The sequence below is a fragment of the Chinchilla lanigera genome, unplaced genomic scaffold (genome assembly GCF_000276665.1).
Source record: "Chinchilla lanigera isolate Chin_1 unplaced genomic scaffold, ChiLan1.0 scaffold00001, whole genome shotgun sequence".
In the NCBI taxonomy this organism is placed as follows: Eukaryota; Metazoa; Chordata; class Mammalia; order Rodentia; family Chinchillidae; genus Chinchilla; species Chinchilla lanigera.
Genome location: NW_004955402.1, coordinates 1,932,284 through 1,948,168, shown reverse-complemented (window position 1 = coordinate 1,948,168; position 15,885 = coordinate 1,932,284). Strand labels below are relative to the sequence as shown.

Genomic DNA, 15,885 nt, shown 5'->3' with positions numbered 1-15,885 from the left:
GTCCTGGGGCTGAGCTCTTCAAGGCTTCACCACCGGTCAGTGTCACCGCTAGAGAGTGGGCCTCCGCCCCGCAACCCTGGGACCTGCCCACGTTCAGCTACAGAGTGGGCTGGGCTGGGAAGGGCACGGTGGGGCCACACCCCCGCGGGTGTCTCCTTGGCCAGCCTCCTTCCCCCTCCTGTTCCACACCTCAGTACCTCACAGTGCCACCGCCTTCCCAGCGACTCCTGCCTCACATTCCCTTCAGCCCCAGCCCGGCCTCCTTGGTGACCCTGGAGCGTGGCCACGTCTCTCTGTTAGATGTGCGGATCTGCGCACTGGCTTTGTTGGGAATGAGCTGTGTGGCCTCGAGGACCCTGGCTTTCTCACCAGGCCCCCCCGCTCTGGAGGCGACTCTTTGGAGATGCCCTGGGCCACCCAGTGTCCCGTGCCTGCTGTTCCGTCCAGTGCCGGTTCCGCTGTGGTTAAGGAACCCCTCTGTCTTGCAGGGCTGGGGGAGGGCTCAGCCCTCCTGCATCCCGACAGCAGATCCCACCCTCGGTCGTTGGAGAAGAGTGCCTGGCGGGCCTTCAGAGAGTCACAGTGCCACCACATGCTCAAGCACCTCCACAATGGCGCCCGGATCACGGTGCAAATGCCGCCGACCATCGAGGGCCACTGGGTCTCCACGGGGTGAGCTCGGTTGGGAGGGCAGGAGGGAGCGACTGGGAGACCCTTTTGGTGGCTTCTCGGATGCAGGGAGGACTTAGGTGTTTTTTGAATGCTGGTGAGGAGCCAGGCTGCTGTTTGAAATTGGGGTTGGTGGAGAAGCAGCTCAGTCCTGAGAACTCTCACCCAAAGCAGAGGTTACATCGTGCCACTGTGAGCCGCACGGGAGGGAGAAGTGAATAGGTCCTTGTTTACTGAACTCTGGGGCTGCATGTGTATAAAAAGAAACCATTAGCAAGTGAAATTAAGCGTCTGTGTTTCACATCCCCGAAACATGACTTGCGAGCTTCTTACGGTCTACATATTCTAGCCATGTTCTGGTAATTCAATATGCCGCCTCAGGGCTCTGAGAGAGGCTGAGAGCGGCCTCTTTAGCCAGGGCGAAGTTCTTAGATTCTTTTCCATGCTGTGGAGCTGAGACTTAGCCCAGTGTGAGCTCTGGCTTATCTGTCATTAGAGCTTTTAAAAATAGCCTAGAGGCCGATGTGTGATTTCTTTCCCCCCTACCCATTGAATTGCTGAGCATTAACAAGGCGGGCTCCGGGATCTGATTGCTCTCCCCAGCACTGTTGCTGGGATATGGGATAGCAGCCTCCAGGTACCTCAGGGAGGGATCAGATGTGTACGGAGAAAGATGATGAAGACCCAGAATTTTTTTCCTAAAGATAGGCTCTCGTAAAATAACTACATGATAAATAATTTGCATAAAAATCTCTATGTGAAATCATAGCTTTGAAATGATTATCTGCTCGGTGTCTGCTCTGTGCATTTATTCTTTATTTGTGCATAAACCAGAGGTGGCCCTGTCTTCAGGGAGTTTGCAAATAAATACACAAGAGTGCACTGAGAGGCACGGGGGTGCAGGTGTGAAAGAACCCCGGAGTCTTACTGTAGGGTCAGAGTGAGTTCCAGAAAGTCCAGTAGAAAGGGGAGCCCTAGAGCCAAGACACCCTTGGTTCTGGAAGAACTTCCTATGGGAGAAGCTAGCAAGGACAGCTGGATACAGAGTGAGCCAGAGCCAGACTGGACTGGAGAGCCCCGACACAGTCCTGCGGCCAGCTGGGGTACAGGGAGCCCAGGATAGCAGTCTTGCAGGAGGAGAACTTTTTTTTAGTTTTAGGGCCCTCCCTCCCTTCTTCCCTTCCTTCCTTCCTTCCTTCCTTCCTTCCTTCCTTCCTTCCTTCCTTCCAGGCTGGGTTTGAACTACTAGGGCAAGCGATCCTCCTGCTTCAGCCTCCTGGGTAGCTAGTACAGTACTACACATGTGTGCAGCACACCCAGCTCACAGGTCTCCTAACCAAAGAGAACCTGGCCGTGGCTGAAGCGCTTCCTGCAAGGTCGATGTTTAAAGCATGATCCGGCTTTGCTCAGGGGCCTCCGGCTGTGCTGTGGCCTGTGGGTGGGGGGAAAGGTGGTGGGGATGACAGCTGACTGCTGCACGTGCGGGCAGCGGTGGTGGGGCCTGACAGGCGCTGTGGGCCAAAGCAGAAGTGCAGTAAAGAAAAGCAAGGCCTCTCCCGCCCAGACCCTGGGGCCCTCAGCCTTGGTCACCCTGAGCTTCTGCTCTCTCCCGAGTCTGGGTGTTCCGTCACTCCTGTGGCTCTGGTGACCGGTGTGCAGAGGACACTACCTGCCCCATGTGCGCAGGACATCCCTGACCCCAGTGACAGACTGCCCAGCTCAGGTTCCAACCTGTGGGCTGCAAAATTTAAATGAGAAGCCATCGAGTGTGGGATTTCAGCCTAGCCCAGAACCTGGTCAGTTACAGACAGAAGCAGAGTTAGAAGTTCGACCCCAGAGAGCCAGGGTGGGGACGGACCGGGGGTCTGATGGGTACGAATCCCTTGGCCAGTACTTGGGGGTCTTGTCTCTCCCCTGCTGGGGCAGAGCTGGGGACGCAGGAACTGATGACAGCTCAGGCGTGTGAGCTGTGCCTGCGTTAAAGCCTCCAGCATCCGTTCTTGCCCTGGAGCCTCCGCCTGAGTATTTCCAGTGTGGGATCCCAGCACTGGCCTCCTGCCACAGCAGAGGGCCTTTGCTCGTTCACCGGCACGAACCTCAGGAGCCCCCTGTCGCTGTTCTCCATTATCTTTGCTTCCACCTGGTCACCTCTTTTTCCTGACAGAAATAAAACTCATTTTGAATTAACAAGGGAGCAGATTTCTCTTGGCCTCGAGGGGACCGTGGAGGTCTTGTGCCTGCTTCCTTGGGAGAGGCCCCAAACAGGCTGGTGCTCCCAGAGTTGGCTGGTTGTGACATGACAGCACAGGGCTCCTGGAAAGCGCCAGTGCAACGCTCCTCCTTATCCAGAAAGACAGAAATTCCTCAGTGAAGCGAGACCACCACTGAGATGCGGGGGCAGCATGGTGGGGAGCAGTCATGGCGCTGGGGGCCTTGATTTGGGTTTAGGCTTTGATCCTCATTGTGTGTATGGCCTCGGGCGTGTTCCCTAACGTGTGCCTCAGATTACTGTGCTGTGAAATGCAGGTGCTAATCCTGCGTCACTCCTCCGAGGCTTGCTGTAGCTCTCACCTCCGACGCCCGTGTGCGCTCGGCTCACAGAGGCCTCTGCCCCCCCTGCCCTCCAGCTGTGAAGTGCGGTCCGGGCCGGAGTTCATCACAAGGTCATACCGCTTCTACCCCAACAACACCTTTAAGGCCTACCAGTTCTACTACGGCAGCAACCGCTGCACAGACCCCACCTACACGCTCATTGTCCGGGGCAAGATCCGCCTGCGCCAGGCCTCCTGGATCATCCGCGGGGGCACCGAGGCTGACTACCAGCTGCACGGCGTGCAGGTCATCTGCCACACGGACACGGTGGCTGAGCGGCTCAGCCGGCTGGTGAACCGCACATGCCCAGGCTTCGTGGCCAGGGGCCCCTGGGTGCAGGACTCGGCCTACGACCTGTGGCGGGCCGAGGGCGGCTGCGAGTGCACCCAGGCCCTGCGCTTCGCCATGCATGAGCTGCAGTTGCTCCGCGTGGAAAAGCACTACCTGCACCGCCTGGACCACCTGGTGGAGGAGCTGTTCCTTGGCGACATCCACACAGACACCAGCCAGAGGAGGTTCTACCGGCCGTCCAGCTACCAGCCGCCCCTGCAGAGCGCCCAGGTGAGTGAGCGCGTGGCCAGCTGCCCCCGAGGCGCGTGGCAGAGGTCAAGGGGACCTGTGAGGGGAGGAGGAAGAGGAGGTTGAGAGGGTTGGAGGAGGTGAGAGGAGGTGTGGGAGTCTGGGGGACCCCAAATAGGCTGGGACCCTGGCTCTGCACCAGTTTGCTCTGTGAGCAGGGACCTCAGGTCCTGGAGAACCCTGCAGCGCTAACGTCCTAGAAGCTCAGCACTGCCCCTGAAAGGGTGCGAAAGAACCGTGGCGATGTCACAGCCACACTTGGCCAAAGTACCAGAGATACCGAGTGGTAGTCCAGTGCTCACCGTGGAGGAAGGCGAGGGGACAGCGGGCAGCGGTCTGCAGAGGGCTTTGGGTTTCAGGGGACCGTCAGCCTGTTCCTGTTGGCCCTGTTCCTCGGCCTCCTGAGCCCGGTGTCATGAGGACGCCCTCGGCAGAGGTGATGGCGCTGGTCCCAGGGCAGGAGTGCGCAGGGTTCACTGCCCACAAGCCGCATCTCTTCCCCCAGGCTCAGGTTCTTTCCATTCTCCTAAGTGACATGTGAGGTCTCTGGTATGAGGTCAGCGTGACTGGAGGGTGGACCTGGCCCCCGACCGGGACCGCAAGGAGCAGTTAGGACCCGATGGCACTGTTGCCCTGAGGGATTCCGTTGTAAGGCATGTGGAGTTTACCCCGCTTTCCTTCTGCATGTTGAGTGTCAGGTCAGGGAGGAACTCAATCGCTTGTGACCTCAGGCTGGGGGAGGAGGTGGACCCAGCCACACGGGGCGGGAAATTCTCCCTGGAGTGTGCTCCGCTGTCAGCTGGCTCAGTGGGGGCCCTCAGCACAGCTGCCTCCCTGCGGAGCCCCGGTTGGCTTTCATTTGCTGATATATTCATTTTTTAAAAACTGTTTTCTTGGCGGTCCTTTGAGCTCACTCAGCCCGTCGAGATATCTCTGAGAACTTCCTTTCTAAAGACTGCTCAGTGTTGCCTTTTTTATCTCTGTTACTGCGAGCACATGGATGAAAGTGGCCTTTATTATAAAGGGGAAAGATCTGCCGAGGGAGCCGCTTGGCAGAGGCCGCTTCCTCCAGGCGCGTCTTGTCTAGGTCAGGGCTGGGCTCCCTGCCTTGGCGCTGTGAGGATATGTGCTGCCACCCTGGGTGCTCCTGCAGAGTAGGAGCCAGGTCCTGTCTCACCTTGGAAGTGGCAGGGGTGCCGAGAAACAGGTGACTTTAGGCGGGGGGGGCAGCCTCTAGAACAGCCAGAGTCCCCGGCGTCCTCCTTGAGTGGCGGGTGAGGGCGAAGCCCACAGTGCTGCCCAGCATCACGGGACAACCTGGTTACCAGGGTGATACCTGGCCGGGTGTGGTGCTGGCCCTGGGTCCCTCGGTCTCCAGGGAAGATGAAAGAAGTCGGGCGTGGTTTCCTGGTACAATCTGGAGACTTTGCAGTCAGGAGCAGTGTCAGAGACAGCCCTGAGGCCGCAGCTGGGCAGCGTGAGGTGGAGACATGGGAGGGGAGGTGTCACGCCTGGGTGTGGCATCCCTGAGCGAAGCTGCAAATTGTGGGAGGTGTGGCTCTCGTGAGTAAAAGTGGCCGCAAGCTACCCGGTAGCTTCACCTTAGCCAAGAGCCCCTGGCACCCGTGCCCCACAACCTCCTGGAGACCTGCTAGCCGGCCACAGCGTCCTCCTGCCTGGGTCCTTCCAGCCGAGTCCCCAGTGAGCAGCACAGCAGTCAAGGTTAGCAGCCAAGGTCAGCCTGGCTCCACGCCTGACCTTTGCAGCGTCTGCACCACCAGGGTCAGGTGCCTTTCCTCACCAGCACCACAGGTCTTCAGCCTTCTCATCACTAAAGCAAGGAGGAGTGACCGTAACCGCCTTTCCCTGCCTGTCCCCGGGCCCACCTCACGGCTGTGCCCCCAGCCCCAGAGCCGATGCCCCCCTGGTCACAGCAGCCCTGCTGGACTTGGCGCCCACCCCATAATGCTGACCTGTTAACTATTGTTTGCAGTGCTGAGGATCACACTCAGGGTTTCAGACTTGTTGGGCAAGTTCTTACCCTGAAGCTTAACTCCATCCCAGGCTGTCTTTCTTCTGTCTGTCTTTTTATTTCTTTTTACCAGCATCTGCGTAAATTGGTGAGCATATGGACTCTGGAAATGGAGCCAGCCCTGGAATCCAGTTCTGCTGTCACTAGTTATGCCACTGGTAGTAACTTAACCTCAAGGAGCCTTAGTTTTTCTTTCCCGTGAAAGGGTAGAAATCTGAGAGGTGACTGTGGAATGCCGTCATGGACCTGGCTGCTCTGGCCCGAGTGAGAAGCCCTTCTGGGCAGAGGATGCGGGCGCGGGGCCTGGGAATGTGTCAGCACCATGGGACACTGAGCTGCAGCCCAGGTCCTTCTGCTTCTCCTCCCTGCACTGCTGAAGCAGCTGTGGGAACATTGACCTGGGTTCCTAGGAAATGGGCTCTTTAAAGCCCAGCCTGAAGTCCTGATTCTAGAAACAAGGAGGGTAGGCCACATGGGGAACTTGGGTGCTCTCGGGATGCACGGAATAAAAGGCGAACGAAGGATGTGTGGAATAGCGTTGGCGCATGGTCTGCGTGTGATCCTGATGCTAGGAGGCAGAGGGTAGGAGGGTGCAGGTACTCAGGGTCCCCTGAGGAGGCAGGGATGCATTCTGTCACATGATTTCACTGTACCTAAACATGAAAATTTTATGTTTTTTGAAATTTAATGAAAATTAACAAAAGAGCAACCACGGCCTGGACTCAGGAATGCGGCAGCCACCACGGACAGGGCCCGGCCTCCAGGCCCGTCCTCTGCTCCCGGCCACTGTGGTTGCCTGGCAGCACGCCTGGGGCCTGCAGGAGGGCACCTGGCTCCGGAGCTGAAAGGGCCCGTTCTTCTCTTGTCGTGCCTCATGTGTACCTCTTGGCCCACAGTGCTCTGTGGAGTCCTCAGGAAGTTTTTAGATCCTTCCCGGGGCGACTCTGGGGAGGAGCAAGTGGGCCTGGCCACGGGTGTCTTTGCAGACCCTGGCGTGGCCGAGCCCTGTGGCATGTGCCCGTGGGCCCTGTGGCCCAGTCTCCTGGGCTGGTTGTGGCCCCTGGCATGGGATGGGAAGCACCACAGCATCTTCGGAGATCCCAAGGCTGCCGGGAGGGCGGGGCCTGCTACTTTGAACTCTGCGCCTGCCTAATTGCTGGTCCATAGAGACCTGGATGAAAATTAGTTTAAATGCTAAATTGAGTTTGAAACCACTAGCCTCAGCCCCTGTGGAAACAGGATACCATGTAAAAATAGAAACTTCAGGTCAGCTTGTTTTTCTAAGCTTTATGCTGCTTTGCCATGAGGTTCCAAGTCCTTTGGCAAATAAATTATGTTTGCAGAGAATCAGGTAGGAGTGCGGGGAGCTATTTCAGAGGAAATTGGCCACTTTTCATGAACAAAAATCAAGGCATTCTAAAGAAGATGCTTTGCCCAAGTGGAGCCTCATCGTGGGCAATGCTGACCCCCTGTCAGGAGTCACCAGAGCCCTGTAGTTGAAGGGGAAGTGGCCACGTTCCTTCTTCACAGCGATGGAATCGAATGGTAATGACAGCAAATGATTTCCGCGATCTTCAGCCAACCAGAAAGCTTCGGGATCCGACCCACAAGCGAGCAGAGTTGGTCTTCCTCCAAAATCCTGTTCTGATTCAGCCGAAGGGTTGTAAATCAAAGGGGTTATCCAGAAACCAGCCAGCTTTCCCCGAGCCGCACGTCTTAAATCTTCTGTCCCTGCAGACCTGCAGCTCCCCGAGGACCCGGCCCGGAGAAGGAAGAGTGCTCCTGTGCAGAGGGAAGGTCTGGTTCTGGTCCCACAGGCGCCTCTCGCGGTTTTGTTAGATGTCCATCGTCCGTCCATGTCCACAGGGGATGACCCTGGGGCCTGTGGGTCCAAGTGTGTGGGTGCTGGAGGCCTTTCTGTGAAATAGTGCAGTGTTCGCGTGGAGCCTGCACACGTCCTCCTGTAGACTAACCCATCCCGGATAACTTAGCACACCCAGTGCAGTGCCAACACTGTGAATATTGTTCCGTTGTGCTGTGTAGGGAATAATGACCAGGACAAATGTTGGCACATATGCAGTAGAGACCCACCTTTTTTTGCAATATTTTGATCCTTAGTTGGTTAAATCTTCAGATGCAAAACACACAGATCTAGATGGCTGATAGAAGTGAGCTGGGGGACTTCCTAATATCAGTGACATCAGAGGGACTTTAAGTTAGGCTGCAGGGCTCAGGTGCTGGAGTCTGACTCTGACAGCGTTGCTTTTGTGGATGTTTTCTGCGGGCTGAGGTTGGAGGATCCCATGCCTGCTCCCTGCAGGATGCTGGCGTACACTTGTGTTGCAGACACAGATCTGTGTTGTTCTTGATGCTTGCAGAGTACCTCGGCAGCCTGCAAGTTGCTTGTTTAAGGAGGCAGCAGACCAGGAAAGATGTGTTGTCAGGAATAATGCAAGTAGTAAACAGCTCATCCCTTACAAGGAGAAACCAAGCCTGCCGAGGGGCAGGAGGAAACCCACCAGGTGGGAACTCGCCATTCAGAAAGGAGCCCCCTCTCCCTAGCGCCAGGTGTTAGCTGAGCAGCAGCAATAAAGAAGGGGCCAAGAGATGGGGCAAGCCAGGGTCCTTGGGATTCACCTCGGATCTCATTTAATCTTTAAAATGAGTCAGCTTCAATTATTTAAGTGAAAGAAACTCGCTAGAAGGTGAGGCAGCAATCGAGTGAAAACAAATGCAAAATTTATGCTTATTTCTTTTTAGAATAAGCCTGGTTTTCTTTTTGGAGACTACTAGGGACATTTCATGTCCTCTCTCCTTTGAGTTAAAGTTATCTGTGCATGCGCCTGCACCTGTGTGCACCTGTGCACATGTGTACTTGTGTGGGGGTGCTAGAGGTTGAACCCAGGACGGCCCACATGGTGGGCAAGCACCCTGCCTCCATCACTGATCTACAGTTCCTTCACCCCTGAATTAAAGTTTCTGCAAGTAGCAAAGAGGAAACACATTCTGGTCAGTCTGCCTTTAAGCTTCAGAAGCTTAAAGGCATGCACAGAAGCAGCGATGCTCAGCAGTCCCTTCTGAGATCCAGGGGGAAGCACTGGTGTGGAAGCCAAGTCGCTGAGCCTAGGAGAGACTGCTTGTCAGATGAGAAGCAAGCAATTGAACGTGGGTCCAAAATATAAAAAGAGTAATTTCCTAAAGCACATGGTATTTCCTGTGCAAGTCATTTTCATGTTTAAAAACTCCACGTGCACTTCTCTTTCCACTTAACCACTCTTGAAAGCCTAGAAGAAAAGCACATCAGGAAAAAGAGGCTTTAGGGCCAGTACAATACATAGGCTTTACTTTATGCTTCCCAGAGTTGTTCCTGAGAAGCACAAGTCTTTTAAAACTTCTACAAACCAAAGACTGTAAGAATTCAAGGAAAACTGTTAAACTTATCTACAGAACATGAATATCTTCTTATAGACTGTGTCTGAAATGGTCCCCTCTGACAATATCCGCACACGAGCCACAAGCTGGAAGGAGCTCCCTGTGTGTTACATCTTTGGTTTCTTCATGGTGGCTGAGAGTTGCTTCAGAAAGTAGCTTCGCCAAGGTCGGCAGTGAGCACACAAAGGTGCGCAGTATCTCAGATGCGTAGGAAAATGTAAGCAAAACCACAGTGGGACGCCAGGTCACCCTCAGGACGGCCGTTAGGAGAAAAGACAGATGAGGAGGTGCTGGAGAGGGCGTGGGGAGGCGGGGCCCTGTGCTTTGTTGGTAGAAGTGGTACATCCTCTACAGGAAAGGCCAGGATATGCCTCCAAAAATTCAGCATAGATTGACATATGATCCAGCTATGCCACTTCTGGGATTATACCCAAAGCCTAAAGCAGGTACCCAAACAGGTCCTCGTGCATCACTTTCACAGCAGAAGCCACGCAGGTGTGTATCGACAGATACCTGGGTAAGCTAGAGGAGCTGTGCATACACGCACTGGACTGCGGTTCAGCCCTAAAGAGAAGGGAGGCCCGGCACCTGCTGCGGATGGAGGAACCTTAGAGACTGTGCTGATGAGATGCGCCAGTCGAGGCCCTCAGTTCCTGGCTGGTGCCATTGCGGCCTGCTGGTGCCGTTTCAGCCCACTGGGGCGAGGACTTGTGATCGCCCTTGCCGCCCTCACCGCAGCCTGCTCATGGCTGCTCCCTGCTGACCACAGGCTCAGGCCCTGCAGGAAGCCTCGAGCCCCTATGGACTTGGCCTCTGGTGGCCACAGCAGCCATCTGAGATCTTCCCCTGGAGCCACAAGCGCCATGGGCGAAGGAAACATTCCTTCTCGGATATCGCAGCTCCCGGTCCCTCCCCTTGTGCCACGCCCACGCCTGGCGATGGGACCTCTGGCTCAGGTGACACAGGTGATGGAGTATGTGGTGGTCCCGAGTGGCAGCCACGAGCGTGCGTGCAGTGTGCCTGCCCCAAGTGACGGCCACCAGCCTGCATGCAGGGCTGAGGCCACACTGGGCTGGGCTCACAGTTGGTGGTGGCTGTGTGGTTCCAGTGGGCAGTGTCCTGTGAGCCCCTCGGGCTGGCACCGGCCGCAGGAGCAGGATAGCAGAGAGACACCCCATTCAGGGTGAGGCAGCCGGGGTGCCATGCAACTTGAGTCCAGCAATGAGGGGTTGGCACCGTGCTCAGGACCCAGCTGTCTGGATGTCCACACTTACACTTTGTGCAGAATGTGGGGACGCAGGAGGGGAGAAGAGCCGAGGCTGCGGACTCTGGGCAGTGCTGTGCACCTGCCTCTGCACCGTGCGCTCCCGAGCTTCCGCCTGCCTTCTCTGTCCCTTCCTTGCCCGGTCCCTGCCTGTCCCTGCTAGCTGATAGCCCTCGCCCATAGCCATAGGAGGCTGCCCTTATTCTCTGATGCGCCTCATAATTTTTTAATTAAAAACATTTAATTGCAGGAAAATCCACAGCATGAAGTGTACCATCCTTCCCACGTTCAGTGGTATAGCTCAGTGCTATCACTTGCATTTGTGTTGTGCCGCCAACGCTGTTATCCATCCTCAGAGCCCCTTACCTTGCAAACCGAGGCTCTGCCCTGAGGGCACCGGCTCCTTTGCTGCTGCCCACCCCGGGCCCCTGGCAGCCACTGTGCTATTTCCTGTCTCTGAATGCCACTGCCTGTAGAAGTGGAATCAGTGCATACCATTTTATAGCCGGCTTGTTTGCCTAGCACCATGTCCCCACGGTGCATCCATCCGAAGCCTGTGCCGGGACACCTTTCCTTTAGAGCTGAACCACAGTTGCTTCTCCGTTCGCTTGTGAGCAGGACTCGGGTTGCACCCTCCTTCTGGCTGACGTGCTCACACGCCTGTCTGGAGCCCTGCTTTCTGCTTTTGGATCCATACTGGGTTCCATGCTTAGTACTTTGAGGAGCAAGCAGACCTCTTCACGCAGCAGCTGTGTCCAGCTCCTCTCCCCGCTGGACACAGGGTTCTGATTTCCTCACACCGTCACCAACACCTCCCTCCTGGATTCCTGACAGTCGTCCTGCCAGGTGTGAGGAGTTGCCTTTTCTTCCTAAAAGCAACATCCAGCCCAGGTGGTCTGAAACCCGATAGGACTCTCGAGTCCCGCACAGCTGAGATGTGCCGGCTGTCCCTGCTGTCGTGTGCACACCTGTGCACGCTTGTGTGCGTGCGTGTGCCTGCACACCACGGTCCTCGGCACAGACCTGGCCCACGTGTGCCCTGGCAGTCCTGGTGGCCAGGGTGCTGCTGCCTGACACCTCGTGAGCCCCTTGGGGATGGGTGGGGGAGCCCTGTGCGCCTGTCTCCTGGGAAGGCAAAGGCCCCTAAGGCTTCTGTCTCTGGCCGCAGAACCACGACCACACCTGCATAGCCTGTCGCATCATCTACCGCTCCGACGAGCACCACCCCCCACTGCTGCCCCCGAAGGCGGACCTGACTGTGGGCCTGCACGGTGAGTGGGTGAGCCAGCGCTGCGAGGTGCGCCCCGAAGTCCTCTTCCTCACGCGTCACTTCATCTTCCACGACAACAACCACACCTGGGAGGGCCACTACTACCACTACTCGGACCCGGTGTGCAAGCACCCCACCTTCACCATCTACGCCCGTGGCCGCTACAGTCGCGGGGTGCTGTCCTCCAGGGTCGCGGGCGGCACAGAGTTCGTGTTCAAAGGTAGGCCGTGGCCCCAGGGAGTGCCAGGCGCGGTTGGGGACAGATGGCAGAGCAGAGCGGAGGGAAAGGGCTTCTCTTCTGCCGAGATGCTGGGAGGAGAGCAGGGTTCTGCCACTCTGCTCCTTGGAAACCCCAGGTCCCCGGCCTCGGTGGGAGCTGGGGTCTCCACCTGCAGCCTCCGCACCACGGGACCCACGCCGGCCGGGCAGGTGGATACCCAGCCTGTGGCGTCCTGGCTGCTTCCGGTGCGGCAGCCAAAGCCCCGGATGCTCCCCACTGGGGAGGAGCAGGTGGTGGTGACTCCTGGGGGCTCCGGGTCCTCTTCTCCGTCCTGAGCTTGCCTGCCCTTAAGAGAGTGTCACAGGCCGAAACAGGGAGTGGTGATGGGACGGTTCCGGCAGTGTCTCCACCCAGCACTTGGAGGCTGGGGTAGGGCAGGCCGTCCTCAGAAGGGAGGACCGTGGCCACAGGTTTTATTTAGTTTTTAAGTTTGAGCATCGTCATGAACTTGTGTCAGCCCTGTCACACCAGAGAGGGACAGCTGGGGTCCTGGGTGTGGTGCCCAGGTGACACCAGTCCAGTCAACAGGACGTCTCTGTCAGTGCAGACAAGAGCCTGAGCCCTCCCACTGAGGGGGAGGCTTTGGTCCCCGGATGACTGTGCCTAACAGAGGGTGGTCTGTGGCGTGTCCAGCCAGGCCCAGTGTGTGCTGTGCGCAGTGTGGCTCCTAGGGGACCTCGTAAGGGTCCTAAGTACAGTGCTGAGTACTGGTCTCAGTCTGAGTGTGAGCAGTGTGATGTGCGTGTTCAAGGAAGCATGCTGTGAATGTACCCACAGGACGTGTTGATAAGCTGCCTCTATACTGGTGTGGACTTCTGTTCAGTCCACTCACTCATATTTTTGTTGCTTGCAACATATCGTAGATGCCTGCACTATGTGCCAGTATTGATTTGTGCGAATGCTAACTAGCGAGATATTTGGCAGCAAAACTTTTAGACACCTTAAAACCTTTTCATAAGATGAAAGCTCTGGTTTCTGTTGCATAATTTTGCTTCCTGAAGAGTCACCCTCACATGCACTATGGGGAGCAGGCATGGTCCCCACATGCAGCCTGTCTTCCAGCCGCTCTCACGGCATGCCGTGGTCCCCTCGCATCTGGGCGAATGAGCTCCCTGCCCAGTGAGCTCACCGACCGGGGCGGACGGGTCGGCAGTCGCATCACCCTTGCACACATCTCCACTGTGTGTACTGTGTACTGTGAGTGATCTCGAGTGCACTGTAACTCCTAACGCAGCGTCACCTAGGTGAAGTTACGCTGTACGTGTAGGAAGTAAACAAGCAGAGTCACATAGATTCAGAGCAAACCAGTGTGCTCTCCAGCCTTCCTGATCTGTGGACGTTGGGTCCCCTGATGTGGGGCCCACGGATGCAGAGGGACGGCTGACAGTGTCGAGGGCTGCCACTCCTGGGGACAGGCAGACTCCCCACCTGAGACCCCTGTGGCCGGCAGGGTGGGGAGGCAGGATGGCTGAAGGAAGCCTCGGTGAGATGGAGCCCCCAGCTTTGCTGGTGTGTCCCCCGATTTCTCCCTTCAAATCACAGTTTCCTCTGCCCTCTGTAGTGAATCACATGAAGGTCACCCCCATGGACGCGGCCACAGCCTCGCTTCTCAACGTCTTCAACGGGAATGAGTGTGGGGCCGAGGGCTCCTGGCAGGTGGGCGTGCAGCAGGACGTCACGCACACCAACGGCTGCATGGCGCTGGGTATCAAGCTGCCCCACACGGAGTATGAGATCTTCAAGATGGAGCAGGATGCCCGGGGGCGCTACCTGCTGTTCAATGGCCAGCGGCCCAGCGACGGGTCCAGCCCGGACCGGCCGGAGAAGAGGGCCACGTCCTACCAGATGCCCCTGGTCCAGTGTGCCTCCTCCTCGCCCAGAGCCGAGGACCTGTCTGCCGACGGCGGGGGCAGACAGCACGACCGGGCGCCGGGAAGGAGAGCCCAGCCTGTGCTGCTGGCCACCCTCGCCAGCCTCCTGACTCTGCCACCCTGGGGCGGGCCCAGCTAGAAGTTTTTAGGAAGTTCTATTTTTCTGAACTAGGATTCCTTACCATACACAGATTTTTTTATGAAAAGAAAAGACACTGATTCTTTTGATGCACTTGAATGCCCGAATGTCGCTCCTTTTCCCCTCTCTCCCTCCCCGCCCTGAGTCATGAGCAGCCCGTTTGAAGTTTCTGCTTTGAACTCCGTCCAGCCTGGTCCCTGGCCCCAGCGAGTTCACAGCAGAATTGCACTTTAAGTCCGTGGAGTTTCGGCTGGTGTGTTTGGTGGAGGCAACGGGGTGAGCGCTGGGACCTCTTATTTTTTCCTCTTAATTATTAGATTTCTGAGTTGAGCTTAGAAGGTCCCAGAATCGAGGGCACAGTTGGTTTGGGACTGCGATGAAGACCTTGTACTGATAAAGAGATATGGGTGTAGATATGTACATAGGAGGGGGTGTGCGTTTAGCCGGGATATCTTTACAGAAACAGAGGAGAGAATCAAAACTTCCAAAAGTGTTTCGCAGAAAAGTATCTGTAATTAAAGTTCCAAAGTAATTTAAACTCTGTTTACATCACTGGTTTGCAGTTGTTGAGATGAGGTGTTTGTTATTTGCTGGTCTGGGTGGGGACAGGATGCAAGCAGCTTCTTCATTTGTGCTCTCAGGAGACCGGAGTGGGCGGGGAAAGAGCAAAAGTGTCCTACTGCTGAGCAGAGAGCAGCGGCCGCACGGGGCCACTGCAGGGTGTCTGGCACAGTAGGAGCAGACTGGAGGTGTCCACCCGTTGCCTGGCTTCCTCTGTGGGACAGAGTCTGGGCTCCCCGACTGGTCAGGATGGGGGTGGAGAGATCCCAGCTCCAGTGTCTCTGCCGTCACTGCACCCTTGGCGTGCAGCTTGACTCAGTTTCCTTCTTGCTTTTGACTTGGCCATGTCCTGACCTTCAGCTTCAGGGCCACTGCTTAGAGTCTGCTCACCAGAGGTACTGGAAGGGCATGGTCCTTCTGGACAGTTTCAGATGGTGCTACCTACTCACCAAGTGCCATTGCTGGTAGAGACCAGCACGGGGCAGCGGGCCGTGACCAAGAGCCGAAGTCCCCAGAAGTAAATGCTGGGGCAGAGCCATCCTCGGATGTGAGAACTGGCTGTTGAGTGTGTAGTCATCTGGGCAGGGCTAAGTTATAATGTGCTTTATGTTCAGATTCTATTCTGAGTTGTGGTGCATACTTGAGGGGTTTATACCGAATGAAAATGCTAACAAAATATCTGCCAAGTTTAATAAACAGGTCGAAAATAATTTCACAAAATGCATTTTATTTGTGAATCTATTTAATACTGAGACTCGATTTTTAAAAAGTAATAAAATTATGAGAAAAACTGAACTTACGGCTAAAGAACACCTTAGTGCTTTATTATAAAAGTAACAGATTTGTTTTTTTTGTTGTTGTTTTTTTTTTTGTTTGTTTTTCTCCGGTACCAGGAACCGAACTCACGACCTTGCGCTTGCCAGGCAGGCGCTTTGCCGCTGAGCTAAATCCCCAGCCCCAAAGTAACAGATTTGTAAAGCTCACAGACTTAACTATCTGTACATGTGAAAAGTATGCTGTATACATGCACACACATATCCAAATACATAGGTATGAACCTGTGCACAGTATGTATGCATGCGTATGTGTGTCTCAGGGATAATAAACACATCGTCGTACTACCTGCTGATACAATAAATCATCACAGACAAGGGCCAACATAATGTACTCACTGATGGGTTTGTCCTTGCCGCTGA

The 15,885-nt window shown here is 55.8% G+C and overlaps 1 protein-coding gene across 1 annotated transcript; it reads left to right on the top strand.

The window, feature by feature from the left end:
* Positions 1–488: 488 nt before the first annotated feature.
* On the top strand, positions 489–15,484 carry Apcdd1 (adenomatosis polyposis coli down-regulated 1; the record flags this gene model as incomplete). Its single annotated transcript, XM_005372586.2, is given in 4 exon segments — positions 489–672; positions 3,297–3,822; positions 11,737–12,058; positions 13,680–15,484. Coding segments are annotated over 4 exon segments (1,481 nt in total), but the record flags the coding sequence as incomplete, so codon positions are not given.
* Positions 15,485–15,885: the final 401 nt, after the last annotated feature.